This window comes from Calypte anna, chromosome 5A (assembly GCF_003957555.1).
Source record: "Calypte anna isolate BGI_N300 chromosome 5A, bCalAnn1_v1.p, whole genome shotgun sequence".
NCBI lineage: Eukaryota > Metazoa > Chordata > Aves > Apodiformes > Trochilidae > Calypte > Calypte anna.
This window is the reverse complement of record NC_044251.1, coordinates 10,224,609-10,252,018: the sequence shown is the minus strand read 5'-3', so window position 1 is coordinate 10,252,018 and position 27,410 is coordinate 10,224,609. Positions and strand designations below refer to the sequence as shown.

Genomic DNA, 27,410 nt, shown 5'->3' with positions numbered 1-27,410 from the left:
GTGTTTGAGCTTTAGAGTGTGGTGGGAACATTGACTATGCTATAAAAATCCCATGAAGTCCTGAGAACGTGCATTGAAGAACTGACCAAGTGGCTGTGTCAGAGGAGGAAGTCTGGAAGATTGTTTGAGCCATCATTTGAAAGCCAGCCATACCCTAGGCTGTATCAAAAGGAGGCCAGTGATTCTCCCCATCTATTCTGCCCTCATGAGGCCCCACCTGGAGTACTGTGTCCAGTTTTGGTGTTCCCAACAGAAGAAGGACATGGAGCTGTTGGAGCAAGTCCAGGGGAGGGCCACGAAGATCATCAGAGGGCTGGAGCAGCTCTGCTATGAAGACAGACTGAGAAAGTTGAGGTTGTTCAGCCTGGAGAAGGCTCCCAGTAGACCTTTAAAGCAGCCTTCCAGTGCCTGAAGGGGCCTACAGGAAAGCTGGGGAGGGACTTTTTACAAGGGCAAGTAATAACAGGATGAGGGTTACCAGTTCCAAACTGGAAGAGGGTAGATTTAGATACCAGGAGGAAATTCTCTCCAGTGAGGGTGGTGAGACACTGGCACAGGTTGCCCGAGGAAGTTGTGTCTGCCCATCCCTGGCAGTGTTCAGGGCCAGGCTGGACTGAACTTGGAGCAACTTGGTCTGGTGGGAGGTGTCCCTGCCCATGCAGGGGGGTTGGAACTGGGTGATCTTTAAGGTCCCTTCCAAACCAAACCATTCTATGACTGTGTCTGTGGCCATCCTGTGCCCATGGTAGTGCACTTCAGTCATCCACATCAAAGGATCAGCAGAGAGAAACAAGGAATCAGAATAGGGTAGGTTTGCACCAGCTATGAACTTGGATATCAGACACATTTGTCCATTTTTTTGTTTATATCAAAATTCTTTTGGTTTTAAAATAGTTTCTTTCATTCTGAGCATAATACAGTTTTATTCATGATAACTGTATTTTATTAAGAACAAGGGAATCTCACAGTATCTCCCATCTTTTTACATACACACAGCATTTAGGAAAACAAAGGCTTTTGTAATCTCATTTTATGCTGCAGCAATAGCAATTGCCAAAATCACTGATTAAAATAAGAATTGTTTTCTCTACCAAAGAATCATACAAAAACATACCTATCTACACAAGGTTGGTTGGTTGAAGTCAGGTAAGGTATAAATAGGAGGTATATGTGCATCCATCAGAGTGGGGTGGTCCCTGAAATACTCAAGTATTGGTGAATATTTATAAGAAATAATAAAAAAAAAGTTCTATGTGCCATGCTTCTAAACTTAAAGTGCAGTTATGTCAGAAAATAATGAGCTTCAGGCCATCTCCTGCTTACTCAGTGTCTCTCCTTCCTGTTTGCCATGATCCAGGTCTCTAAAGCCATGAATGTTAGCACTGCTAAGTGCAGCCTCTGAACTGTGAACTGGAGACCTCTATGCTTTTCAGCATCCCCAGCACTAATGCCAGCTCAGCTTTTTCTGAAGCAGCTTTGTTACTGGTGTGAGAGAAGAAGCAGGCTGCCAAACACCTTCAGCCACTGGAGCAGTTGTTAGGCACAGATGATTGAGTGAGGAGGAATAATGCTCTCTATTCACAGTGATACAAGATCACTGATGGTGTGTGAGAGGGGAAAAATACATACTGACCACTCAATCAGGATACAGAGTCTCTTAAAAATAACTAAGGAAAAAAAAAACAACACTAAATGTCTTCTCAAAATTGTTTTTGTCTCAGAAAGCTTCCACCCTTTTCTGTAATTTTAAGGGATGGTCCTTAAATTCATAATTATGTTACAGTATGTGTAAATCAGATCTCTATTCATATAGTATTTTCCTGGCTTGTGTGTGCCATATCGTTTCCACAGCCCATCATGGGGTGGGTTTGGGTTTTTGGCTTGGTTTTTTTGTTTTTTTAAATGTTACAAAAATGATAGTATAATATTATAAATTATAAGAGATTGTTTAAAATTAATTTTGTCTGTCCCATGCTCTTATCTATTAGTTTGTGGCTTTGCACCCACCATATATATGAAACAAGAACTTTCTGAAGTATTAGCTCCACTGTGTGTGAGTTAGTTGGATATTTCAACATTGGTGGTGAGTACTAGGGAGGAAAAACACTGGTTGGGTTGTTCATTTGCAAATAGAATTCAGCAATAGCAAACTAAACTTTCTAGTGGTTGGATTCACACTGTTTTAATTTGGAACAGTTGCCCATGAATGCCTAATTATTATGAAGTTGCACATGGTACTTTTCAAGGTGCCATTATTCTTCCTTAGCTTTTTTAGCTAAGGAAGCTTTTTTCTTATTCAAATAGCCAGGTTGAAATATTTTTTCAAGAACTGCTGGTTTTCTTTTATGTAAAATCCACTAACCTTCTCAATCCTATTGAATCCCTTTGAAACAGATTTTAAAAACCCCATTCTTTAGGGAGGTCTGAAGAATGATAATTGAGTACACATTTCCTGACTCACTATGGTAGTGTGAAGGAAGCAGGAGTCTGAAATCAGCAGCTTCTGTCAAGACAGAATGGCAGAGCTGGACTGGGGGTTTGGGAAGATTTGTTCCTGTTGCTGAAAGACAGAAAATATGTTTGCTTGCCTTGTCTTCCTTTGAGATCATGTGCAGTTTCAAACACATCCTGAAACATCAACAACAGTGATTAACCAAGCCTTTGAAAATGCTGGTCTGAAGGCAGAGACCTAATGGTGTTCATCTATGGTGTAGAACTGCATCAGCTCTTCAAATGCATCAGTCCTGTAGGAACCAGAACATCGTCTGACACTGCTGCAGTCTCAGTCTTTCAGAGTCCTCAACATGCAAAGACACCAGGTTTCCACCATTTAAAGTTGAAAATATTCTTGAGTACTACTGAGCTCTATTCTATACTTCTTATTTCAGATCTGAAATTACCCTTAACTTGTACCAGAATTATTCTTGTCAGTTTAGATCCTCTTCCTTCTGAATAGTATCTCACTACTTTTCATTCATGCCTGGAGATGTTTCTGTCTTTCAATTTTGGCACCAGTTTAAGGGAGGAGTCGTTACAGCTCTAGGGAAAACTAAATTGTCATCTTGGTTATGTTGAGCAGTTGCATAAAAACTATTAAGAGTCTCTGCAAAAAGACTCTCTTAATAGTTGTTCTGGGAGAGGCAAGACTGAATTTAAACACTGGTAAAAACTTTAATATGATGGCTATTCACAACCAGAGCACAGAGATGAAGTGATGTCTAAACTACACTACATCATGTTAATCTTTACACTCTGGTAATAGCCTTCCCAGTGTCTATCTGGGTTCAGATGCAGCTCCTGATACGGGCAGTATTCAACAGGATGCTTCCTTGTGCAGGGTTCCTGCAAGATGTCACAGTAACCATTACCACCTGTTTTTACTTTTAATAAGACTGTGTGCTCAGCCCACTTCAGTCAGATTCAAGCCAATGTACCACTCAAACCTGCCTCAGAGAGGGTGCAGTCTAATTCAGGTAAAAAGCAAGCAAGTTAGGAAAATAATAATAACTGAAGGGAGCTATGATGAGGAAAAGAGGTCAACCAGTTTCAAATCTCTGGACTGAGATTCCAGACACATGGTGTGCAGTGATCTGAAGGCAGGTGTGAAGCCAAAAATGGGAGGGATCAAATAAATCCCACGTGCTTGTAAGCAAAGCAGTAAGGTTAGGAGATGGAAGAAGAATGACTGCAAGGAAAAAGAGCAGCTCCAATGTGACCAGAGCACTGTGCAGCAAATGACCTGAGGCATGGTACTTTGGATGGAGTGTGACATGGAAAGGAAACTCCTCCACAGATTTTTTTAGGAGGAGGGACACTGCCTCTATTCACACTAAGGAGCTTTGTCTATTGTTATGGAAAAAGAACAAAGGTGTGCATTAAAGTAAGGTGTGTAACCATCAAAATCATAGCAGTTTGCAACTCAGTGCAGAGCAGAGGAAAAAAAAAAAAAAGGAAAAAAAACGCCTTACAAACCAAAAGCAAATAAAACCCTCCAAAATCCCCAAAGTCATTGGGAATGAGCCCTCAGAGCAGGGTGGGCCCCTTAGTGCTGCGGGGCACAGAAGGAACAAAGCACCTACTTTCCTTTTCCCAGAGCTTGTTGGCAGACGTTTTATTTTGGGAGGGCTGTGTAGAAGACAGGAGTGGAGGTGTTGAACGGTAGTTAATATAGCTGGCAATAAGAAGTGTTGCTTCAACAATCTAGGAAAAAAGGAAAATGATTAACTGTAGGTCAGTGAGAAGTAAGAGTGCCCTTTGATTTTTAGAACCTATTGACTGGGTAACTTTTGCAACTTTCTCACATGGGGTTGTTGGGTTTTGAAATTAAGTTCTGTCTCTAAGAATCAGGTAGAGTCAGTCTCTTGCTTAAAGGTTCCAGCTTGCAAGGGACTTTCAGAATGTGTATAACTAGTGCAGCAGCCAGAAGCACCATTGTACCTGATGCTCATCTGTGATGCTGCCAGGTGGAAAGGAACTCACTGTTCATTTTGTAATTACCTTTGGAACTGCCATTGTGAAAAGGAGTTTTTCAGTGCTGTTCTTTCCAGAACTCCTCTCTTTCATTTGACTGACTACAATCATGAAGTCATCTCGACAGCCTCCAAAGGTCAGCACAGAGGAATATGGATAAGAGACCTTCAAGTGCTGCAGACAACAGAGAGTTTGAAAGAGTCATAGTTCTTTAAAAGAAAAAATGGCCACCTTAAACTAATATATTTGCTACTTACTGCAAGAACACCAGATGTCCAGCAGTAATAGGCAGTATAAGTAATTGGCTCTATAGGTAATAGCTGGCAGAGAAGTCTCAAAGGAGGATTGCATTTCTAGTTTTCTCCTAGCTTGCTCTATGCCTCACTGCTTCAGAGCAATAGTCCAAACTTCTTTGTATCTCAGAGGGTGGTAGTAAAGCACGTACCACTGAGATTTTGCAAGATGTATGAGGATGTTTGCTGCCCATCCAAGAGGCAGTTAGATGTTTGATGAAACCTTACCTTGCCCTGTAGCTGTAATTTTAATTTGTTTATGTAGCGTTTAAATATAGCACTAACTTCCCTCACCTCTGACTTCTAAAAATTAACTTCTGGATCCATTTGAAGTTAAAGAAAAACTTTAAGTGACTATAGGTGGACTTGGGAAAATGTCTTTCTGTGGGAGGTAAGTTACTTTTCTTAAACTGTGTTCCTCACCATACCATAGTGTTATATTCCAGTATGCTGATACCATCTTCATTCACAGCTATCCAGACTGGACCATCTTCTAATGATGAAGGCAAAGTAGGCTAGAGAAAACAAAAATTATTCATTTAGACATTTCTTGACCACTACACAAAGATGTTTGTCATAAATCCTGGGTTTTAAGAACAAAATAAAGATGAGAGAGAATCCTAGAGGCTTACTGGTATGATGTTTTTATTACTAGTTTGATTTTTAAGAGGACTTAAATCTCAATATCTGGAATATAACTTTTAATACACATTTCTGCTGGGCTGGGGAGGTTGGTTAATGCCAAAAGATTTCTCATGCAGCTGCTGTGGGCTAAGGCATTACCAGTTTGGGCATGGGCAATAGGTACAGAACTCCAGCCTGGAATGGGCTGAGGGATGGTACAAGCTACTGGGAGAAGCACTCCAGCTATTCCTGGCTCTCTTGCTGATGTCTGTGGGTGGCAGCTTACCCAGTATGTGCTTTAATTTTTCTGTTTCTGCAACAGGACCTTAGCAGTGCTTGCCTTCTCCTGTGGCAAGGAAAGCAGCCACCTCTCTGTCAAGCAGAGAACTGGATTGAGACACCCCTTCTTCTTTTAGCTACCATCAGCTGCCAGGTGTGGCTTGTGGGGGACTCTTCCCTTCCACCCCCCCAGTGGTATTTAAAGAGTATATTAGTTGCAGCCTTGACAGCCAGGGAAATTCCTGCCTGAGAAAGCTTTGGCAAGGTTGTGAGGAGAGTTCCTACCCTGTATTAGGATCACCTGATGGAGCCAGGGAACCCTCAGTATTTATTTACTGAACGCTAGCAGCCTCTAGTGTTTAGAGTATGCTTCTCTCCTTTCTTTCTAAACCTACGTAGTACCAAGCAGCTGTTTATTCAAAACACAGGACCAGTCAGTTTTTCCCCTCACTGAAGCAGCATTTTCAACCCATGTAAGCAGAGATCAAAGGTATGTATCTGTTCAGACAGTAAAAAATCAGGAACTAAAAAAAAAAAAAAAAAAAAAAAGTGTTCTCCAGTTACCTTAGCAGCAAATATTTTGGTTCCAAAAAGAGGCCATTTCCGGGCCACCGTCAAATAAATTCGAATGCATTCTGGTGGAGAGCATCCCTGCAGCACCATCCACTTTGTTGCTAGCCTGTCAGCCAGTTGCCTTACAGAATCCAAGACACAAGACAACATTTACTAATGTCTTCCAAAGAAAGGTGAATAAAATTGTAACATTTCATACATGTACTTCTCATTCCAAAAAAGGCTGTTCTACAGAGCACTATGGACAGGGCTTTTAGCACTGTCAGTTATGAGGGTTGTGCTACCTGACTTTATTTTAGCATTTTCTCCATTTCCTCAATTATTTTATAATTAGTTACACTGTAATGTCCAGGAATGCCTGTCTCATACAGGTTGTTCACTGATGTGTATCTTAAACTACTCTAACTACAAACACTCAGGCAGCTGTTACAGTAAAATCCTGCCCAGGGTGTCTTCACATTGTTATACTCTCAATTTCATCTTAACTTGTCTGTAGTATGCTCTGTGTGGAGTGGCAATACATATTTTGGCTTGATTTGGTTCACTGGGAATGGTTTGACAGCTATCTTGCTACATGCAGATGGAATTTGCTTCCAAAAGGAGGTTTTGTGTTAGTTCCATTACTGCATCCCTAAGCAGTTTTGGATCTGAAAGCTGACCGTGCTGTTTCATTAAGACAGTCAGAGCCAAGATCCATGGCAGCATCTGAATTCTGTACTGGGGACCTCGGAATTGTGTGTGACAATTTCCAAGTCAGAACTGCCAAAATACATCCTACCAGAATTACTGCATGGCCTGAAGCAGCCCATTTGTGACGGCTTTGGGGCTCATTGCAAACCTCAGGCATCTGGTTTCAATTGACACTTAGGGGAAGGGTAAAACAAAGATTCAGAAACTGAATTCATCTGAGGCTTAGGTTAGAATTTATTGGAAGTTAGCTGTCTAATTTGGAAGCAAAAGGCTTAAACTTCTTGTCCAGATGGTTATTTGGCTCTTTTTTATTTGTTTTCTTTTTCTCTGACACTTGTGTTCTGTTTAAGTTTCTGTATCAAATAAGCTTGACAGGGACCTTGAAACTTCTTAAGTATAAAGACAGAATTTCACTTTTTTGCAAGTAAAATTTTTTTTCAGTGCAACAAATAGAAGAGCAAACAAGTTACCTGAGCTGTTCAGGATTAATGTTTTGCTTATAGGTTTTGGGGTAGAATTTATCTAAGACCTGGTGAAGAAGATGTTGCATCTTCGACTGTGATGTTCCAGTAGGACTTGAATATCCTGGTCGATCCAAATCCCCAAATTCCACCTAGGACAACATTATAGTTTATAGTTCAAAAGAACTACAGAGGTTTTAAGTGTAGAACATTCCATGAATTCCCATACTGATAACTACTGTGTTTATTAGTCATGCAAAAATACACCATTAGGCTGGAGAACTTTGTCTACAGCATTTACCATAGCATAAGTATACAACAGAGCAACTTCTGAGGACATGACTGCCTAGGAAATACTTTACTGATCTAGGAAAGTGAAACAAGATCTTGGCCAGCTACTTGTTGTAGGGAGATACTTCTGTGTAAATGCCAAGCTTTGGGGGCTTATTTTCAATTGGCCAGTTAAAACAACAGCTGATTTGTAAATAGTTTGAACATGCTTGGCTTCTTCATCTCAGTTTGCATTGCTTTAACAAATGGAACAACCAGTTTCAGCTCAGTAAGAAACTATTATCATGCCCACAACCCATACAGTGTGTTTTATGTGGTAAAATGCTAAATACAAGCCTGGAGGTCTAACAGTAGATCCTACAAGATGCTCTTCCTGAGTAAGAGGCCACTGGTAGTGCAACAGGGAAAGCTTTTACTATTAAGTGCAACTTAATAGTAGTGATATTAGTTCCATACCTCTGCTAAGGCACTACTTGGAGCATTTCTGGGGATAGTCCAGCCTCACTTTTTTTTCCCAGTGTTTTTCTTCAGAAGGAAAGGAGAGGCAAATTTCCCTGCAGCAAAAGGTGTTCTAACAACATAAGTACACTGGTATGATGTGTCTGGCATGGCACATCTCAGCCTGTATGTCTGATAAGAACAACCCCTTTTGATGTAAAAGACAGCTGCTTAGTCATAAATATTCACTGTAAAGCTGAGGTGTCTGGAGGACAAGAGGGAGTATTTCTACCTATAGCCACACTCACCTGAGCCATCAGAGCTGCCATTTCCAGAGCTAATTCCTTACTAACAGGAAACCTTCCATTGGAGATTTCACTGCTGACTTGGAAGGCCAAGAGCAACCGCTCCCGGTCTGTCTCACCTTTGGCCTGGCTCCGAAAATAGAGCCTAGAAAGCAGAGGAGATAATGAAGGTAAAGAGGTACTGTGAACTGGAATTAAAGGTGGGAAGATCAAGATAGAGTAAAAATAGAAGTGGGAGTTGGGTTTTTTTTGTCTATCTCCAAAGTAAACTTTGTGTACTGTGGGGTTACTGAGCAGAGATTTGGAAACAGAGGTGTTTCCCTTATGAACAAGATTTAGGTAAGGAGGCTTAAAAGATGCTCTCTAGCTTTGAAAGGCATTTGAATTATGAGCACAACACTGCTTAAAGACAGCAAAGCTTTATAAAACACAGGCAAATCAGTTTCTGTGTGTCCTAACCAGGCACAGATAGGCAATATTTAAGATATGGCCTCTGCTTATCACAGAATACAGAACTGCCTCTGCTCGACATGTATAAACTTCTGCATGACAACCTTGTAGATTTCTGATTTTTGCCAGTTTTGTTATGACCACTTACACTGATACTGTTATTTAAAATGTCTTCAGTTTGTTTTAGCAGGTAATAAAAGACCAAATTAGCAGGCTTTTTAAAAAAAAATGAAGAAGCATTCTTGTAAATCAGTTTCCTACTATTTTTTTCTTACCCTCATGCTTGGAATTTCTTGATCTGTTCTAGCAAGATGACTAATGGGGGCTGAAGACCCTATCTTAGGGAATGCTTCCCAGAACCACTCCTTATGCATACTTATTTACAGCCCACACCATCTAATTAAAGTATTAATTTCTGTCTGCATCTATGACTATATATTCCACAATACCATCCAAAACATTCATTTCAGTGAATCAATTTCGGGGGGGAGGGGGGAGCTATGTCAATCTAAGATTAACACCACCATTAGGACCATAGTGACCTTACACACATCTTATCAGAGTCCTTGGTGTTGGAACAGCCCAACCTTGGAAAGCCCTTATCAAAACATCCTTGCTGTCTAGTCTAGGCACATTCCAGTCCAACAGAATAATTCTGCAAAGTTGCATTCCTGAAATAAATACTGCATTCTGGGTCAAAAGTAGTAACTTTTGCTTCCACCTCTGCTCTACCACCTAACAAAGTTGACAGAAATTTGTTTCCACCATTACATTCAACAAAATCTTCATACACCCGATACAGAACTTTTTCTCTTTGGGATGACCTCTGCTTTGCTTGCAAACAGAATTCACCTGCAGTAATCTATTCCTTGTTCTCATACACAACTCTCCACTCACTGTAATTTAGAATTCCTGTCTGTATTATGAATTATTAACGTGTTCCAGTTTTTGTTTTAGAGCTTTGCCTCATTCTTTCATTGTCTACTATCTACTGTCATCTAACTTCAACATTTCCTTCTTTATAAAGTCTGGGCACTGCTGCTACATGTCTCCTCTACAAGCTCATGCCATTTAGAACATTGTTCTTGTATCTTTTTCATCTTTGTGATTCTTCAGTTAATTGCAAGTTTCAGCATATTTGTTTTCACTGTGATTTCCCCCCCAGGTTTCTCTTCCTCTCACCTAATATGCATTATTTAATTATGTTTTAGGATCTAGGCAAAGTGTGTCTTACTGTGTTACATCTAGTTCTTAACCCACTGTAAGTCTATCTGGCTATTGCAAAATGTTTTGGGTTTTACCTCTAGGCCATATACCCTCTTATATGCACCACATATGGAAGTCATCACATCTCATGTGTGATTTGAACACAGCTTAGTGAAAATAGTTTTTGCATCAACTGTACTATAAATTACTGGAAATGTACAGATATAGATCCAGTCTAGAAATGCTTAATTAACAGCAGTATAAGGCCAACAAATGAACCATGATACCTGTTCTTATAGGTCAACTTCACAATCCTTGTGCCTCCTTCATATTTCCCGGGATGCAATTCTTTTAAGGCTTGTTCCCATTTAGAAATGACATCACAGATCTTTAAAACACAGCATGGAGAGAGGAGAGACAAACTGAGATGAAATGCACAGTCAAGGCTGGGGGGATAGTAAGTGAGAAAAGCATTGTGAAAGAGAAGATAAAAAACCAGACTGAATCAGCATAAATACAGCCCAAAGTGGCAAAACAATTAATTCTTCCATTGCACAGCATGTAACAATTAAAGCATTTCAACTGAAAACTCCAGCTCTAATCTGCAAGGGTATTTGTGTTATGAATTGTGGTCTGGTTCTCTGGCAATGTCTGTGCTAGCATGTAGCAAAGCCCAGGAGGAGTAGATCTGCACAGTGAAACACCCATTCCCAGGACTCTACACCCACACTGTACAAGTTTCAGAGGGTTTTGCTTTGGACCAGCTTTAGACTGATTAATGGTGTGAAGCCCACTACTATGCTGGATCATATCTTCCAGTTCCAAGTTTCACATAAAAAATCCACTTAATGCTCTTTAAGGTTGCTCCTTAATGTGAATCAAATCATGGTTAAGAGAAATGATTAGTAAGTTTGCTTGAAAAGTGCCCTCCTGACCCAAACTAAAGCACTAATCTATCCTCTGAACAGGAATTGTCTACATGGATGGCTAAACCAAACCTTTGGATGGGAATATCCACATTTTGGGAACATCTGGTCCTAGATTCCAACTTTGTAACTCAGACATACTTTCAGTAATAGCATGGTTAATATCTCTGGTCCTATTCAACTTCCCTTGGTTATTCCAGTCCTTTTACAAGTGGTCTAATAAAGGTTCCTACTTCTCGATAGCATCTTAATAAAAAGAATGTGAACATAAGAAGCCACATGAAATATATAATCAGATATCCTAATTCTCTCCTAAGAAACTATTGAGGTTGTCTTGGCAGGTAAATAATCAGTTAATAACCAGTAAAAGTGATGCCTTTGATTGTCTCAGGCTCCTTTGTTCACTCTAATATCTCTCCTGATGGTGGTTCAACTACCAGCAAAGCTCCTGATTATCTGATCTATATCAAACCATGAAAGTAAAGCATATAATTTGGCACTGTCTGTGGTAGGTTGCTCTTCTAACTATCTAATTTAAAGTTACTGGCACCTTCTTCCACTGTTGCCCAGTATGAAATGATATGCTGTGTAGAACTGAATACTTGTGTTCTTTACAGATATCAGGGCCTTTTCAGAGTTGCCACTACTGCTATTCCTTCATCAAAACTGTACAACAAATTATTTGCCCAGATTTGTACTAAAATCTGATGTGTTTCATTCATGGCCACAAGCCTGCTCACTTAATGCAGTTATCCAGCTGCACCATGGGTAAAAATATCTATATGGAAGACAAAGATGTTTATACTTTATCTGCTTTCCTTTTGCCTTGATCTGAGGCACTCCTCTCTCTTTTAAAGTGAGAGCTCTGCTTTTCTCAGCAGAGCTCTCTCCCTTATGTATGCTCATCAACAATGAAAGTCCAAATTATCTGAAGATAGCATGGAGATACTTCATAAGCCAACAGATGAGTTGTACATAGACATGCCAAAAGACTCACAGCCTAACACAAATTTGTCTCAATAGAAGAGTCAGATTTTATGTCAGTTGTGATATCTCATCATGCTAGCTAGCCCTGTCATGTTTTTATAGTCAAGACAAATTAAACTTCAATATGTGCTAAAATCTGAGTTGAAGATTTAAAAAATGGACTATCACCTATTAACAGAGAAGGTGCTGTATCAACTAGTGTTTCAGATTAGACTGAGCTAAGTATAGAATCATAGAATCACTTAAGTTGGAAAAGACCTTTAATATCACCGAGTCCAACCATAAAATCTAACACTGCCAAGTCCACCACTGAACTATGCCCTAAGCACCACATATACGTGTCTTTCAGATACCTCCACAGATGGTGACTCAACCACATCCCTGGGCAGCCTATTACTGTGCCTGACAACCTTTCAGTGAAGTAAGTTTTCCTTAACCTAACCTACCCTAGTGCAACATCAGCCCCTTTCCTCTTGTCCTATTACTTGTTATGAGGGAGAAGAGACCAACAGCTGCCTTGCTACAGCTTCTTTTCAGGTAGTTGCAGAGAATGGTGAGGTTTCCCCTCAGCTGCCTTTTCTCCAGACTAAACAACCCCACTCCCTTCAGACACTTCTTGAAAGACTTGTGCTCCAGACCCTTCACCAGCTTTGTTGCCCTTCTCTGGGCACCCTCCAGGACCTCAATGTCTTTCTTGTAGTGAGGGCCCAAAACTGAACACAGATTTGAGGCAAGGCCTCAGCAGTGCCAGGCACAGGGGGACAATCATTTCCCTGGTCCTGCTGGCCACACTATTCCTGATACAAGCCTGATGCTGTTGGCCTTTTTGGCCACTTGGGCACATGGCTGGGTCATATTGAGCTGGCTGTTAACCAACACCCCCAGGTCCTTTTCCTCTGGGTAGCTTTACAACCATTCTTTTCCAAGCCTATAGTGTTGCCTGGGGTTGCTGAGAGCCACATGCAGGAATCAATATCTCATCCCTGAGTACTAATCTAGACAGATAATACCCAAGTGTATTTGATCTTGCTGCAGTAAGAAACAATTATTAGCTATTTAGCAGCTCTTTAAAGATGTATGCTAAATGTTGCAGAGGAAAAATACCTTCATGTTGCCCTGCAGACAGTGTTCCAAATTCTTGCCAGAAGGATCATCTGTGAACAGTGAAAACCCTGTGCGAGATGGTTTTCTCATTCCTGTCTCCTGGTTCAGTTGCTGGATGAATTCATCAACTGTTGAGGAACCATCAAAACCTACAACCTGCAATGAAAGAGGAGCTAATTGAGGGTAACTTTCAAGAAATATGACATTGATGGGTATCAGAACTAATGGAGCTTGGTTTCCTATAGACTGACATCTCATCATTGACTGCCAGCTCCAGTAACTGCATTTTTGTGTTGCTTCCCTTCATATTGCATTCTTTCTCATACTGAGACACTTAAAACATCTCTCCTTTTTCCACAGTTACCTTTTCCTCCTAAGATTTTTGTATCTGGGGCTGGATTTGTTCAGATTTATCAGGGAAAATGGCTAAAATGGCCTTAAGGATGAGAAACAGTGTCTAATACATGATATATCTATAAACACCATGGTGCCACCCACCCACATGAAGGAGGCAGGTTACCACAGTCCCCTAGTGCCTGGAAGAAGGGCACCTGCAGTGGCTCACCTGGTAGGTTCCGTTCATGAAGTGCACTGGGATGCTGAAGGGGAGTGAGTGGTGGTAGGGATTTCTCAGCAGGATGGACACAATCTCCATGCGGGAGGGCTTGGCTTCCCGCTCGCCGCTCTGCAGGGTGCGTTCTACCGATCTCTGGCAGTAGATGGCATACTTGCCTGTTTCACTCCTAGGCAGAGATAGGGAGACAAAACCTCCAACATGCTGGTAATGCCATGTCCTCTCCATTTCCTGTGCCATGATGCCAGCATCCCCCCCCTCAGGCTTTTGCTGAAGCAAAGATGCATCTCTGCACAGATATCCTAGGTCATGTCAAGAGACTAACGGGTCAAGTGAAAAGCTACAATACAAATCTGAGCTCCAAGGATCTGTAAAATTAAGGTAGACAATGCACACCCTGGAAAGTCTAAGAGCATTCCCTGCTCCTGGGTGGACTGGACATAGTATGGGAATGCACTCCTCTGTACCCTGTTGCCATCACAGTATACATTAAAAAAAGAGCAGTTCACCCCTAAACTCACTGTCATGCCAGTGGAATTTAGTTGCTATAATGTTAAAATCTGCTAAGTATTAACAATAATTTGTACCACATTAGTCTCGCAGGATTTTGTAAGTTATTTTTATCATTTTACATGGTTATATAAATTATAAAAAATTGTACTAACACTATCTGCCAACCAAGAGACTTGACAGAGTTTAAAAGCAGGCTCAAATTTGTTGACAGCTCAATACAGAACAGGGACAGTTACTAACAGGATCAGTTACTGCTTATAAAAGGGAGTGCTCCATTGAACAGCACCAAAAGGATGTAAGTGTCTCTAAAGCCAAGCAGAAACAGTCTGTTACACCTTTTGCAAAAAACTGTTAAGAATGTATATACTGAATAAGTTCTGGAATGGAAGGATTTATATAGATTTCTAACTGTGCTATCCCTTTGCAGGGGAAATTAACTCCATTCAATATGCCTTCAGAACCTCAGAACCTGATTAAATCTCCAGTTAAATCCCTGCAAGCAATATGGGACTCAGAAGCCCTGACTTTATCATTCTACCAACACATTGCTCACCTCGCCAAGTAATACATTTGAACAACTTTCAAACAGAGAATCTAACTCCGATGAGAAGCTGTTTTGCCTGGTTTCCAAATGCTCCTAAGCCCTGTGTCCTCATACATTGAACTGTGCCCCACTTTTCTTCCTCTCTTAGAGAATGTATATATACTCTAAGGTCACCTTTTAGGAGAAACAATACCTAAAACGAAGATCTAGTGTAAACTAGCCCAAAGGCATGATACTGAATAAACATTTTAGTGTCTTAGTTTGCTGTACAAAACAGGGAAAGCCTATCTGTTTAACTGGTCAGAAAATCCTGCTCCATCTATACAGACATAAGTAAGCTAGGCAGAAGGAGCTAAGTGAAGTCTCCTTTAGCAACTGCTCTGAACCCAATTAATGCAAGCACAGCTGTAATTTCTGTATGTTTTGTTTCTAGCCCTAATAACTGTTTAATAGCTGGATTGTAAATATATATATATTTCTGCTCTTTGTTTCAGTTTATTTGTTGAGAACTTGTTGAGTTCTTCACTTTTGGGTGAAGAACTTGGCATACCATCAGCAAAGTAATGCTTGAAACAGATGCATTTCACAAAGCCCAGCACATCCTTATAAAGCAGTAGAGCAGCTCCACTACTGAATTTAATGGGCCTGTTTGGGAGTGGGTAGTACACAAGTTTGGAGAGATGCTTCCTAGTACAAGCCAGAAGATTCCTAACATGCTGCTTTAGCCAATGGGGAGACTGCACACCAAGGAGTGCCTAAGATCTCTATTTTTGCAGCTGAGAATAAATAGCAAATGTGAGGCAACATCTAAGAAAATAATAAAAAAACTCCCTCGATTGAAGGAGTACTCAGATTTTCTCTTGTAAAAACAGAAGAAGCTTGAGTAGCTTGAGTTCCAAGGGAGACTTGAATATGAATATTTGTTTTAAATGTAAACAACTCTTTTACCTATGCCTTAGTAAAGTTTATTCTTGCAACAGACAACCAGACATCTCTAGCTGTGACCTCCCTGTCAAGGACAGGGTGAGATATGCTGAAGACCAGATCACCCTGGATACAAAGAGCACAGCATGAACACATATGCTGATACAGTAGATCTTACACTGTCTGCCTACAGGGGAAAGTGTTACACACTAAAGACATAACAGAAAACAGTATTAGTACATATTTCACATTTATTAGTTTTTCCTAACTTTTTCTGGTCTCCTGAGTTGTTCTCTGCCTCACTTTTGTAGTGTCAGTATGTTTGCCAACCTGACAGCAGAATATAATCACCTAAAATTCATCCTAAATAATGACTTTTGTCTGCCTATAAAAGAAAATAGCTGTATGAGAAAAAAAACCTCCCTATGTAGCTCCATTTATATCTGCAAAAAGTTCTTTTGCTAGTTTAGGTCACTCAGTTGTGTGATGGATCTCAATATAAGTAACAAATAAGTGTGAATTACTAAAAGGGGGCAGCTTGATGCCACTGGGAATCTTCTGTCTCCTCTATCAACTTATTTTTGCAGGTGTGAGTTAAAAGATTGCTTCCATTTTTATCAGCAGTGGATGCAAAAGGCCATCAGCTTAGCACAAGAAACTGCATTTGCATTCTTTACCTGGGGTCTGCGTGTCGCTGCAGGTGCTGTTTGATGTACCAGAGGAAGTGATGCTGAGGCAGGAACAGAGGAGCACACAAAGCCAGGAGTTGCCAGCACTGTGAACATAAAACTGGACATCACTCTTGTTCTGTACTTCTTGCCTGTTGCCTTTCATAGAATACTGCAACTAAAACGTTGGATGATGACCAGTGCTTTGGGGAGCAACCATTTTTAGACACGTAGTTCAAGATGTTTCAAAGGCATGGGATGGTCAGAGGGCAGGCTGCTCTTCAGTATCTCAATCTGGACTCAAGAAAGAGGTGTTCTAAATTATTGGCCACTTTTGAAAATATTGACTAATGTAGCCAGAGATAAGGGAACAATTAAGACTTAAATTAATACTCCTTTCTGATTTGCAACTGCAAATCTTAAAGATTACTTTGGGGAACTTTGTTTCAAATTAGACCTAATGCTCTTCAACCATGTTTTGTTTTCTCATTTGAGCTGGGAATATCATAATCAAGCATCTACACTCATGCTGTAACTTATTCGTTTGATTTACCCAGTATTTACAGTACAAAAATCAGATTTCATGCTTAATAGTAACACTAATGATTTGCATGCTGTCGATTCATTAAAACGGAAAACAAAATTAGTGCCAATTATGAGGAATGAATTTTTATTCTGAATAAGCCATTTGCAATTGGTAAATGGTTAAATTAAAACTAAAGTTTATTTTGCAACTAGCTACATTCTCAAAGTTTTTATTTGCACACCAGTGCCATGATTATCTTTCCTCCAGCACACCTTTAGCATTTGCACTATTTTATGAGAGCCAGTCCCATTGCTAATTATTAAAAACATGGAACTAAATACAAAGCATTGGCACGGTGGAAGTGACAAAAGAGGAACTGACCTGAATGACTGAGTGGTTCTGAGGCTGTCGGCAGCTGGTCTGTTTAACAAGCTGACAGTAAATTTCATTTTGCAATTCAGTGTGTGTCAAGCAGACCTGCAGTGCTGTCTGGGCAAGGGACACGTGGTAATCTATAGAGGCTGCCTCCACAGGGACATTGATGAAGAGCTGGCAGGACTAGAAAAGAGTGGGAGTTAGTCAATGCCATGAATACAGCAATACTTCTCTGGTACTTTCCAGGGTAGGTTCCCCAGATGTGTCCCCAGACAATTAATGAATTCTTCTAAATAAACCTGAAAGGAGGGAGAGGAGTAAATACTTAATTCCTGTCTCTCCCTTTTTAATTGTGGCAACAAGAAATTTAACTCAGGTGATCAAAATTTCCTGAGATCAAAACATTAGCAAAAGAACATAGGGGAAAATGTGCTTCCTGCCTTCCATGCCTAGGCTTTACTTTGCTGAAACTGCTGATCTTACACTTCCAGAATGCAGGAATCAAACATCTACTGGCTTCACCACTGACTGACACAACTGACTTAGCCAGTGAAATCTTTCAGTTTCCTTCAATTGAACTGTTGGAGAGGAAAAAGGAAGATAAGGCTAACTTTGAAGTGTAAAGCCTGTGGGGGACATTGCTCCTAAATCCAGATTCCCTACAAGGACAAGTTAAACTTGCGGAGAATAAATGACACCTAATATCTGACTTTCCTATTGTAGCTAAATGAACCATCAGGCCTGTCTAAAGCAACCAATGGTGACAGTAAATATTGTGAGGAACAACATGACCAAGTTTCAACAAAACAGCAAAGTAACTGAAAACCAGGCAACATCCCTTTAAATACCTTAAAAAGTTTCAGAGCTTCAGTCTGTAGAGCCTCTGATGGCAGAGTGGTGAGGGATGTGTGCAACCCATCTTTACTGTAGCACAACATAGGATGTTTCCATAGAGGAGAATCTGAGGTAGCAGATGAGCAAAAACATGCAGTGTCAGAAATAGAATAAAGGTAACAGCATCTGTGTTAAAAGAAGCTTTGCAGAAATGTCAAAACACTCGAGGAAGCAGCAGTGCACTAAGCCTGCCACTTGACTGGTTTCAGTAAAGCCTGCATGAACAAGGAGTCACCAGGAGCATTAGCCATCAGCAGAAGGAAGTATTGCCACCTTTCAGTCCTGCTATGTTAAAGCTTTTCATCAGCTGGATTCTGGTGAGAAACTGCTCAGCTGTGTGTTCAAAAAAGAAACAAAGACTGCTAGGACAGCTGCCTGCAGTGGGGTCCTTTGTTAGTGCAAGTCACCATTCAGCAGTAAGCAAGGTTCGCATATAGGAATATGCAAGTGTGCAGGAAAAGAGTATTAAGCACAAATGCCTATGTTAATACATAATAACAGGAAAAATTAAAACTCTAGTTCTTTATTTTAATTTGAATCAATGTTAAAGTTTCAGATGCTTTGATGGACTTATCTAATTTCACTACAATGCCTGTATCCTCTCTGGAGATATGATTGTGGAACTAGAAGAGAAGGACACTATATCATTCACTGTTCTATCAAGAATCTCCTTCCCTCACTTTTGCCTGGATTAAAACTGGGAGTTGAAATTCACCTTCCATATGCTTGCTACCATGGAAAAAGAGTCTGTGGTTTCTACTTACTAGGGTCTCCCTCTGCATCCAATAGTTTTCCAATGAGTTGTTCATAAGATGTGCCCACTGTGGCATTATGGCTACCAGCAGCTACAGTCAGATGGTACAGCCAGGTATTCTAGGCATAAGGATGAGAAGAGTACAGGTCAATTCAGACCTTGTGTTCTACAAACAGGTTCAGTCTCTATGCCCCATTGGTTCCCTGATACCAAAAGGTCTCTTCCTCTCCAAAAAGACTGCCTTTTTCACCTTCTCCTGCTTGGTGCGAATGAGTAAGTAGGTGGGACTCTGGTCCTGGGGGTGAATCACCAGTGTACAGTGGGATGAGAGAAGTCCTCCACCAGTAGCTTCATAATCTTCATCAGAGTCACAGGAACGGTCCACTTCTGCCACTTTGGACTCACGCATAGGCAGATGCCCTAGGGGACACTGTAAGGAGGGAAAGCAAGTTAGATGTGTGCAGCTACTCCCCCACTTATGGGCACGGCACATGAGGAAAGAAAAACTAGGTCAAAATATTAGCAGTTCTGTAAAAAGTAAGGAATAGATGATAATTCAGTGTTTAATGAATGTAATTATATAATCTTGCATTTCTATAGAATTTCTGTCATCAACTGAAGTACTTACAAACAGTTTTACTACTTTTATTAATTTTCTTGGTAGAGCATCTACTGGTCAGAATGAGAATATGCAAAGAAAAAGAGGACCTTTCACATAAGGTGTTGTTTTTTTCCCCAATACACTTGTCAGTTGTGTGTACTTCATTGGTTTTGCAAGGCAGGTTTCCATTTTCTGATGCTCAGTATCTTAAGCCACTGTTTTCTGATCCTGATCAGGCTTTCTGCTTGCTAAGTACTGTTAGAATTACATAAATAGGTAGATTCATACAAACAGGGTATCTGCTGGAGGTCAATCCCAAGTATGAGGAACAGTGTTCCTTGATATTCTTAAACTTGGGTTTTGATATTACCAAGAGAAAGTAATGGACCATTGGGCCAACCTTCCAGAAAGATTACACTGATTAAATGACCTTCCTGTTCCCATCTTGTTGTTGCTGCTTATTTTCATGACAGTATGCAGAATGTATCAGTTGCTGTATAGAAGACTGTTCTAAATGTTCTAAAAAAGATATAAAGGAGAAAATGAGAAACAAGATATGAGAAATGAGAAACAGTGATCTGAGAAACAGCAGCCATTAGTCATTTTAGCTTAAAATTAAAACTGAGAAAATACTCTTTGTAGGGCTGGTGCTGTTAAAAGGGGAGAAGCACAACCAAGAGCGAGCTCGAAGCTTGCGACACAGAAGCAGTAAAAAGAAAGAAAGCATAATGAGAAATGGGGAAAAAAGGCTCAGGAAGAAAAGGAGAAAAGGATTTACCTTATCTTCATGATTTCGATAGTAGTAGAAAGTTTTTCCAATCAGTGCACACCAGACCAGCTTGGAGTGCCCATGCTTGACCTTTAAGGAGGACAGAGAAATACATATTTTTAACATCAGCAGTGTTGCTTTAATGATTTTCTAGCATTTCAACTTTGAACTCAATACTGCCTTCAAACTTTGTACATGTATTATTTGTTCTCTGCTAATATAAGTTCCTCTCAAAATATCCCGGGCATCACTTCCAAAAGCTGCTAAATAAATCCCACCTAAGTGGACGGGACAGAGGTGCTTAAGGAGACAGGTTCAAGGTTTGTCAAGTATTTTACTCATTCATTATAATCCATAATTTCTGTATCCTGAAATACAACATTAAGAATAACTTTTAAGGTGATAAAAATTAATAATTTCATCTCAGCAGGAAAAGACCAGTAAGAGGTAGTCTTGGGAGCTGTTTGCTATTGCAGATGAACAAGCTTCAGATGCAGGTTGCCTTTAGCCATGCTAACCAGTATTGTATCAAAAATTCATAGTAACTTGGTATGCAAAAGTGATACACAGGAGTGGCAAAAAGCATAAGAATTTTCAGCCATTACATCTTGAGTATACAGGCATAAAGTCTGTTACAATGAAAATAAATGCTAACCTAGAACCACGCAAGATAATTTACTTGAAACTCCTATATGACCAAGTCAAGATCACTTAAATGTGATGTTTAACAGCGTTTCCCGTTGGTTATTTTTCATTATGGCATGCTATGAATTCTATTGAAGAAAGGCACACACAAGCTGGATATTTGTTATTACTTACTATTTGACAAAGTCCTTATCTCTCAGTAGCTTTGTTTGTCCCATTTCTTATAATTTATACAAACATTCCTCTCTCTGAAATACAGAAATGTATTGCTACTTCTCTTTCTTTCCCCACTCTTCTAGGGAGTGTTAAAATACTAATTTCTTGCTAACATTTCCTGTGCAAACAAAGAAGCTGGCATACTGTCAATACTGAGCTAAACTGAATGAAGTGAGAAATAGTACCTTACCTTGGTGAGCCAACCTTTCACAGTAGGTTTAGCATCACTACGAGGAACACCAACAGGACTGGTCACTTGCACTCTCAGAACACTCTGTAGGACATGAATCCACTCCTCCAGGATGTTGGGAGAGTCTGCTGTCAGGAAGTATGTTCTCTTTTCTGTCATGAGCTGCAAGGAAAAGAAGTGAGTATAAATCTGCACACCTAAAAATCTTTTCTTCATCTACTGAGTTTCATTATCCCATTTGGATCTTTTTTGGTGTTTCAGAAGAGATTTTTTTGGGTAAGAAAAAAGGTGCTAATCCTCAAAGCCCAAGTGAAAGAACTGAAACTCAGATGATTCAGATTCTAATGAGCTCTCTTGCTGTTTCTGTTGGATACTCTGGCTTTACCTCCTCTGTCATAATTTCTTGTTTCTCAGTGCTGCTGCAAATTTTTCATATTAAAGTGACTACATAAATGGGTATTTTTTTCTGCCTTCACTTTGTATTGCATAATGCCTTCAAAAGCTGGCGACTCTCTGGGAGGGAAGATGCTATGAATTTAATAGTATTAAGCCTTGGCAACTTCAGTTCCATTAAGTGCCTTTTAATTTGAGTATGAGAGAAGCTTTAATACCAAAGTTGTAACAAGTCCTCTAACAATAATGACTTAAAACTGAAACCAGTGATAGGCCAATTTCTTAAACTTTGGAAGTCACATTCTAATAGGAATGCAACACTTCAGATGTTTCTTCAGATCCTCCAGCCACGTAAAGTCAGGTGGGAGATCGTGTGAGAGCAGTTTTTCAGAAAGAGGGGATTCTAGGTACTATCTGATTTTAAATGTTACAAGAATCACTTTTCCCCACACATTTCCAGCTCTGCAAAAAAAGGAAAGGGCTAACACTTTTGTATAAAACATAAAGGAGAATTTCTTTCAATTTCAAAAAGCTGTACCTGGGCTACAATTTAGCTTTTTCCTCATTATTTATTAAACTAACTGCCTGGCTTGCTCCAGGATAAATTTAGATCATAATAGCAGAGACACATTCAGCCTGAAATAAGTGTTCTCTCACCCAGCCACCGAGTGTGTAGTTATCTGCAGGATGATAAAGCAATGCTTACCTGGAATGTTTGGGACCCTTCACCTCTGACAATTTGGCATGAGGAATTCAGCTCCATCTGCCCTTGTGGTTTGCGGATGACATCACTCTGAGGAAAGGAAATCAAACAATTTTTTCAGTAGAAAAAACCCCCAGGTGGGTCTTAAGAGTACTTAAATACAACAGAATACACATGAGCAGGTTGCAGTGTGCATTCCTGAGATGGAAAGGACAGATGAAAGTTGTGAGGTTGAATATGAGACAGTGTGATCACATTGCCACAATGTGCAGAAGTCTCATAGTGGCAGACAATATAACAAGGGTAAGGGTGACAAATACTTACATGTCTTAGGGAGTTTGCACCAAACATTAGGGAAAAAACCAAACACCAAATGCTTTGTCACTGGGAAGGCAACACACCACCAAACAGGTACCCAGATAATGCCTCAATTTCCACCTTTTGATACTTTCAAGACCCAGTTAAACACAGCCATGGGTGGTTTAATCTACATCTAGTGACAGCTCCTCCTCAATGTGTCAGTTGGACTGGGGTCCAGAAGTACCTTCCAACCAACAGGCTAAATTCTGCACATTTATCAAATTATTTTATGTATATGTACACACACATATACCTCTATACTACATATGTATAATTTGCTTGTGAATTCTGATGGATAGAGCTAGTATCAGAAATAAAGGGTATCATTGTGCCCTAAGGTATATTTTTTATCTTGACACGATATAGCAACAACTGAAGAAACATAAACATTGAAAATAAATCAATATTTCTGACTTTTAAGCAAGGATGTGTATCTATAGACAGAAATATGCAGGTATGGGAAAAACTGCTGTGTCCAGAAAAAAAGATATGGAAGGTAAACAACCCTAAATATATTTCTCTGTAATGTAGCTAAGTACAGCAGAATAATGAAGGCCAACAGTAAATGTGTTTTTTGTATATATAAATTTTGAATGCCTACTACTAGAATTTTTCAAATAATGTAACTTTGAAACAGGTGGGAGTTATAAAAAGTATTTGGAGAAGTTTGGATGCACAGACTCCCTCAGGATTGCTTTGTCGATCATTGTAAGCCAGCATTACTTCCATGTGGGAAGCAGAAAAATTAAAGAATCCAGATTTCTTCCTCCTGAAAGTTGCAGTTTTCCTCACAGACTCCTGTGCTGACATACTGACATGGAGGTACGTATCTGCACCCTCCTGATACTGTAATTTATTTTTCCTGTATTTTCATCTTAAGCATGACCAAAGCTGGTCTGTGATGCTTTCTGCTTTTCCTCATCTGTACAAAGTTAACCAGTAGGTGCCAAGCTTCTGCTCCTTTGAACAAATTTTCATCCCCTGGGAACAGCCACCACAAGGAGCTTCTCTGCCTAAGCAAAGACCCATGGCTGAACCTGTGAGCCAGACATAAATCTCTTTGTCAGGACATTTTGGGGGATGTTTGCTCATGAATGCCCACTCTGCCAGTGGTATCAGCCTGGAACTGGTTCTGCAGACAGCCTGTGCCCCACACAGGAGTAAATGTATCCGAGTGACTCACCGGAGACTTGTAGTACATGATTTGTCTGTTTCTTAGAACAAACCATCGCCTCTTCCACATCTTCACCTGGCTGCCCATTTTCAGCAAGTAACCTGATTTCTCCATGGGTTCCTTGAGGGTAAAGAGCAAGGAAAAGAGGTTACCTTTCACTTCTCAGAATACAAATGATAGAGTGCTGAAATCAAGCTCAGGCATTTGCTCCATCTCTATAATTTTCTACTTTACTCTGCCAGGTGGGAGTAGCAGTCATCAAAAGTCAGTGTTCTCTGTTCAGTTTGGAGGGGACTGTGTGGCTGCAGATACCAAATTGTGTTGTTTTACTAGAGAAGACATTCGAAGATCATTTCACTGATTGCTTGATGCACTGAAAACTTATGTCTTCCTACCATAGCAATGATATTCCAAATAAAATTGAAGCCTGCCTCTAAGCCACAATTAGACTCTTGTTCCTTATCTGTTTGATCTCTTACATTCAAGAGTACAGATTTTAATGCTGCCTGTGTTGGAATTGTTTTTCTAGGTCAAAATATTTTATCCTTTCTCCTTTTTTCCTCTGAATTTCCAAACTTGCTTCATCACAAAAGTGTAACGCCACCATTACAGTAGAATATGACTACAGGAAAACTGTACAGCTTATCAGGAAAGAATAAAACCCTCGATGCTTACACTTTTTTCTAACCATTTAACAGAAATTGCACCTTCTTCTGAAGCATCAAGTAGTCTTTTGATAAAAACCAGCTGAACCAACAGCCTAGTCTGCTAGAGCATTATTTTGCAGGTGATAACCCAATATAATGTAGTTAAGCTTTTTCTTTTTTGAGGCCAACACTGTCTCCCTTCACAGCTCTGAGGTAGCAAGACTTACAGTGCAGATTCCACCATCAGTGGAATAGGAAGATGTTCGCTGCAGCTTATGTTCTGGCTCTGAATAGTCACCATCCAAAGAGCAGGCATCAGGAGGAATGGCATAGTCACTCTCAGAGCTCAGTGAGGACATAGAGGCACCTGTTCAAAATACAGGAAAGAATGAGAATCAACAATGTTGTTCAGGACATGTTGCATCACCTGTGAGGACAGAGTTCATGCTGCTCAGTAGCAGTAGTCCCACTTTACCTCTCTTCACTGCACGAGGGCTGCCTGGCATGCTAGCTTTCCTGGTCTCAGATCCAGCAGTAGAAGTCCTGAAGCTGGCATGGGAACCACAGTCATCATCAGAACCTGAAGACTCATCTAAGAAAGGCACGTTGCTGATCTGTGTGGCTTTCTGGAAAACAGGTCTGTATGGTTAGCATGTGAGGTAAGAGTTTCAATTCCTGCTCAACAAGGACACAGACCAAACAGTGCACTGTTTGTCTTTCACTTCCACACTGCCTTGCTGCCCCATACTTGTCACAGTGTTCATTTCCTCCTTTTCTGTCTAAGAGCATCCAAGCTGGACTTGCTAGTCTGATACACTTGGGTCTCCTCTGGTTACAACACTACAATTCTCCAAGCCCTGTGCTTTTCCATAAGCTCTCAAGAGCTCTATTCCATTTCATTCTCCAGGCTACACCTACTACCACCTCTAGGTTTCTACAGCCCCACAGTGCACACTGCAGCTTCCTTGACCAAAAGCTGCTGCCTTGTCCTGTATTCTTAAATACACTGATCACCTGCTACCCCACCTGTATTCTTTTGGTGTCCAGTACTCCCTGGCATTCTCTAATTTTCTGTCCTTCACTGCACAGCTTCATCTTGTTCTCTCTCAAATTACTGGCAGCCCTGGTCCATGCTTTTCATTAGAGGAAAAGTAAGGTAACTCCTTACCCCCTTCAGCGTTGTGTAGACTGGCACTGTGACATTTCTGTAGATGAGACAGGTAAATGGCCCAGAAGTTGAATGCGAGAAATTGGAAACTGGGAAAATTCAGAGACAGAGAGCAAGAGAGCAAATAATACAAACTGGTGAAAAGGAGGGGGGCTTAATGGAGAGGTACACATATGTGTGTAAGAACTTAGGTAGCCCATCAAATAATGGAGGATTGCAATCCTGGACAGCCTGGCCTCAGAAGCCCAGGGAACATTATTAATTAAATGCAACTGCCAGAGACAGCTGCAATGCTGCCTCCATCCCCACACTGTGCTCCCCATGGAGCATCCAGTGCACTATGTCCAAATGGGTAGAAGCCATAATAAGGAAGGTGATGGTGAATCAAAAGATTAAAAGCAGTCACAGACATGCTGAGGCAGAACTGTGAAGGAGATGAAGATAATACAGTCCCTGAAGATGTCACTGAATACAGGGACTCAAGCAGCCCAGCACCAAGCATCCCTGAGATGAGGTGTATCCTCCTCCCTTCCTTTTTGAATTTTTTTTTTTAAATCAAAGCTATCTGCAAATCAAATTTACTTTGAAAACATTCAGGGAAATGAAGAAGTGTAAACAGCCAGAAGCTCAAGTCCCACATAGTCACTGTAAACTCCCCCCAAGGATGGATCTTGTGTAGAACTTACAGCAGCTGGAAGTATCATTCACTGTGGCTACTTCAGACAACCTCATACCAGACTTGGCCAGAGCATAGATTCGACTCTCCTAGAACAATAATGAACAGCAGTGGTCAGACCAAAACATGATTCCTACTAGAAGAAATGCTCCTGTCTCAGAATCCATCCCATCACACCTTTGGGCAGGAAGAAAGATTGCTCTATTCCATCAGATATTGAATGAACATTACTGGACATGTGCACCTGTGCACAATTCCCTGAATCACAACAAACTTGGCTTATAAATGCTACAGAAACTATATCCACAGACTGGAACACCTGCATGCAGTTATCAACAAATTACTATATCATAGCTTGGAAAGAGCTGTTTTCTCCAGTTTATGAACAGTGCAGCAAAATGAATCAAAACCAGCCCTAAAACAGGACAATCCATTGAGTCATCACCTGTAAAGGATTCTCTGTCTCTGATAAGGGAATGAAAGAAATGTCTGGAATGATCTTGATAAGCCTGTGTCTCATTTATAACAACATAGGAAGCTTTCAGTTCAAAGGACCTCCAATAGCTTCACAAATTGATAAAAATTCCAAGGGTGGAACTTAAACCTCTAACTAAATGCAATGTTATGACTAAGACATCACGAAGTCTAAAATGAATAAAAGTCAAAGCTAGGAATCCCCTCACTGGTCCTTAAAGCATACAACCAATCCCTATCAGATAACACACATAACATACATGACAGTACTTAAGACTGTGAAGTCAAGTACATAAAAGAAATTATAGAACTAGTATTTTCTGTATTTATATTGTGATTTAGTCTCTAATGAAATACTATATGCATTTTTTTACCCAGACACTTCTGATTCAGGGCAGATAATGGACATTTATCAGTGATTAAGCTTCTATTTAATATTCTATTAATGCTTTAGTATTTGACATACTTATAGTTATCCTACTTGGATACACTTACTTGACTTGGGTCTGAAGACAAAATAATGGA

General features: G+C 40.3%; 1 protein-coding gene across 1 annotated transcript in view; it reads right to left on the bottom strand.

The window, feature by feature from the left end:
- Positions 1-4,023: 4,023 nt before the first annotated feature.
- Positions 4,024-27,410, bottom strand: part of PLEKHH1 (pleckstrin homology, MyTH4 and FERM domain containing H1) — a 47,812-nt gene continuing 24,425 nt past the window's right edge. The window contains exons 8-29 of the mRNA XM_030452267.1: positions 26,422-26,500; positions 25,736-25,824; positions 25,043-25,193; positions 24,795-24,934; positions 23,930-24,040; positions 22,390-22,476; positions 21,291-21,452; positions 20,249-20,329; positions 19,120-19,299; positions 18,880-18,988; positions 18,070-18,182; positions 17,228-17,404; positions 16,330-16,427; positions 13,663-13,840; positions 13,098-13,253; positions 10,368-10,468; positions 8,428-8,569; positions 7,400-7,542; positions 6,231-6,360; positions 5,192-5,278; positions 4,498-4,644; positions 4,024-4,200 (exon numbers count right to left, since the gene is read on the bottom strand). Of these exons, the coding sequence (XP_030308127.1) occupies positions 4,024-4,200; positions 4,498-4,644; positions 5,192-5,278; positions 6,231-6,360; positions 7,400-7,542; positions 8,428-8,569; positions 10,368-10,468; positions 13,098-13,253; positions 13,663-13,840; positions 16,330-16,427; positions 17,228-17,404; positions 18,070-18,182; positions 18,880-18,988; positions 19,120-19,299; positions 20,249-20,329; positions 21,291-21,452; positions 22,390-22,476; positions 23,930-24,040; positions 24,795-24,934; positions 25,043-25,193; positions 25,736-25,824; positions 26,422-26,500 (2,838 nt within the window). The remainder of the gene's footprint in view (positions 4,201-4,497; positions 4,645-5,191; positions 5,279-6,230; positions 6,361-7,399; positions 7,543-8,427; positions 8,570-10,367; positions 10,469-13,097; positions 13,254-13,662; positions 13,841-16,329; positions 16,428-17,227; positions 17,405-18,069; positions 18,183-18,879; positions 18,989-19,119; positions 19,300-20,248; positions 20,330-21,290; positions 21,453-22,389; positions 22,477-23,929; positions 24,041-24,794; positions 24,935-25,042; positions 25,194-25,735; positions 25,825-26,421; positions 26,501-27,410) is intronic.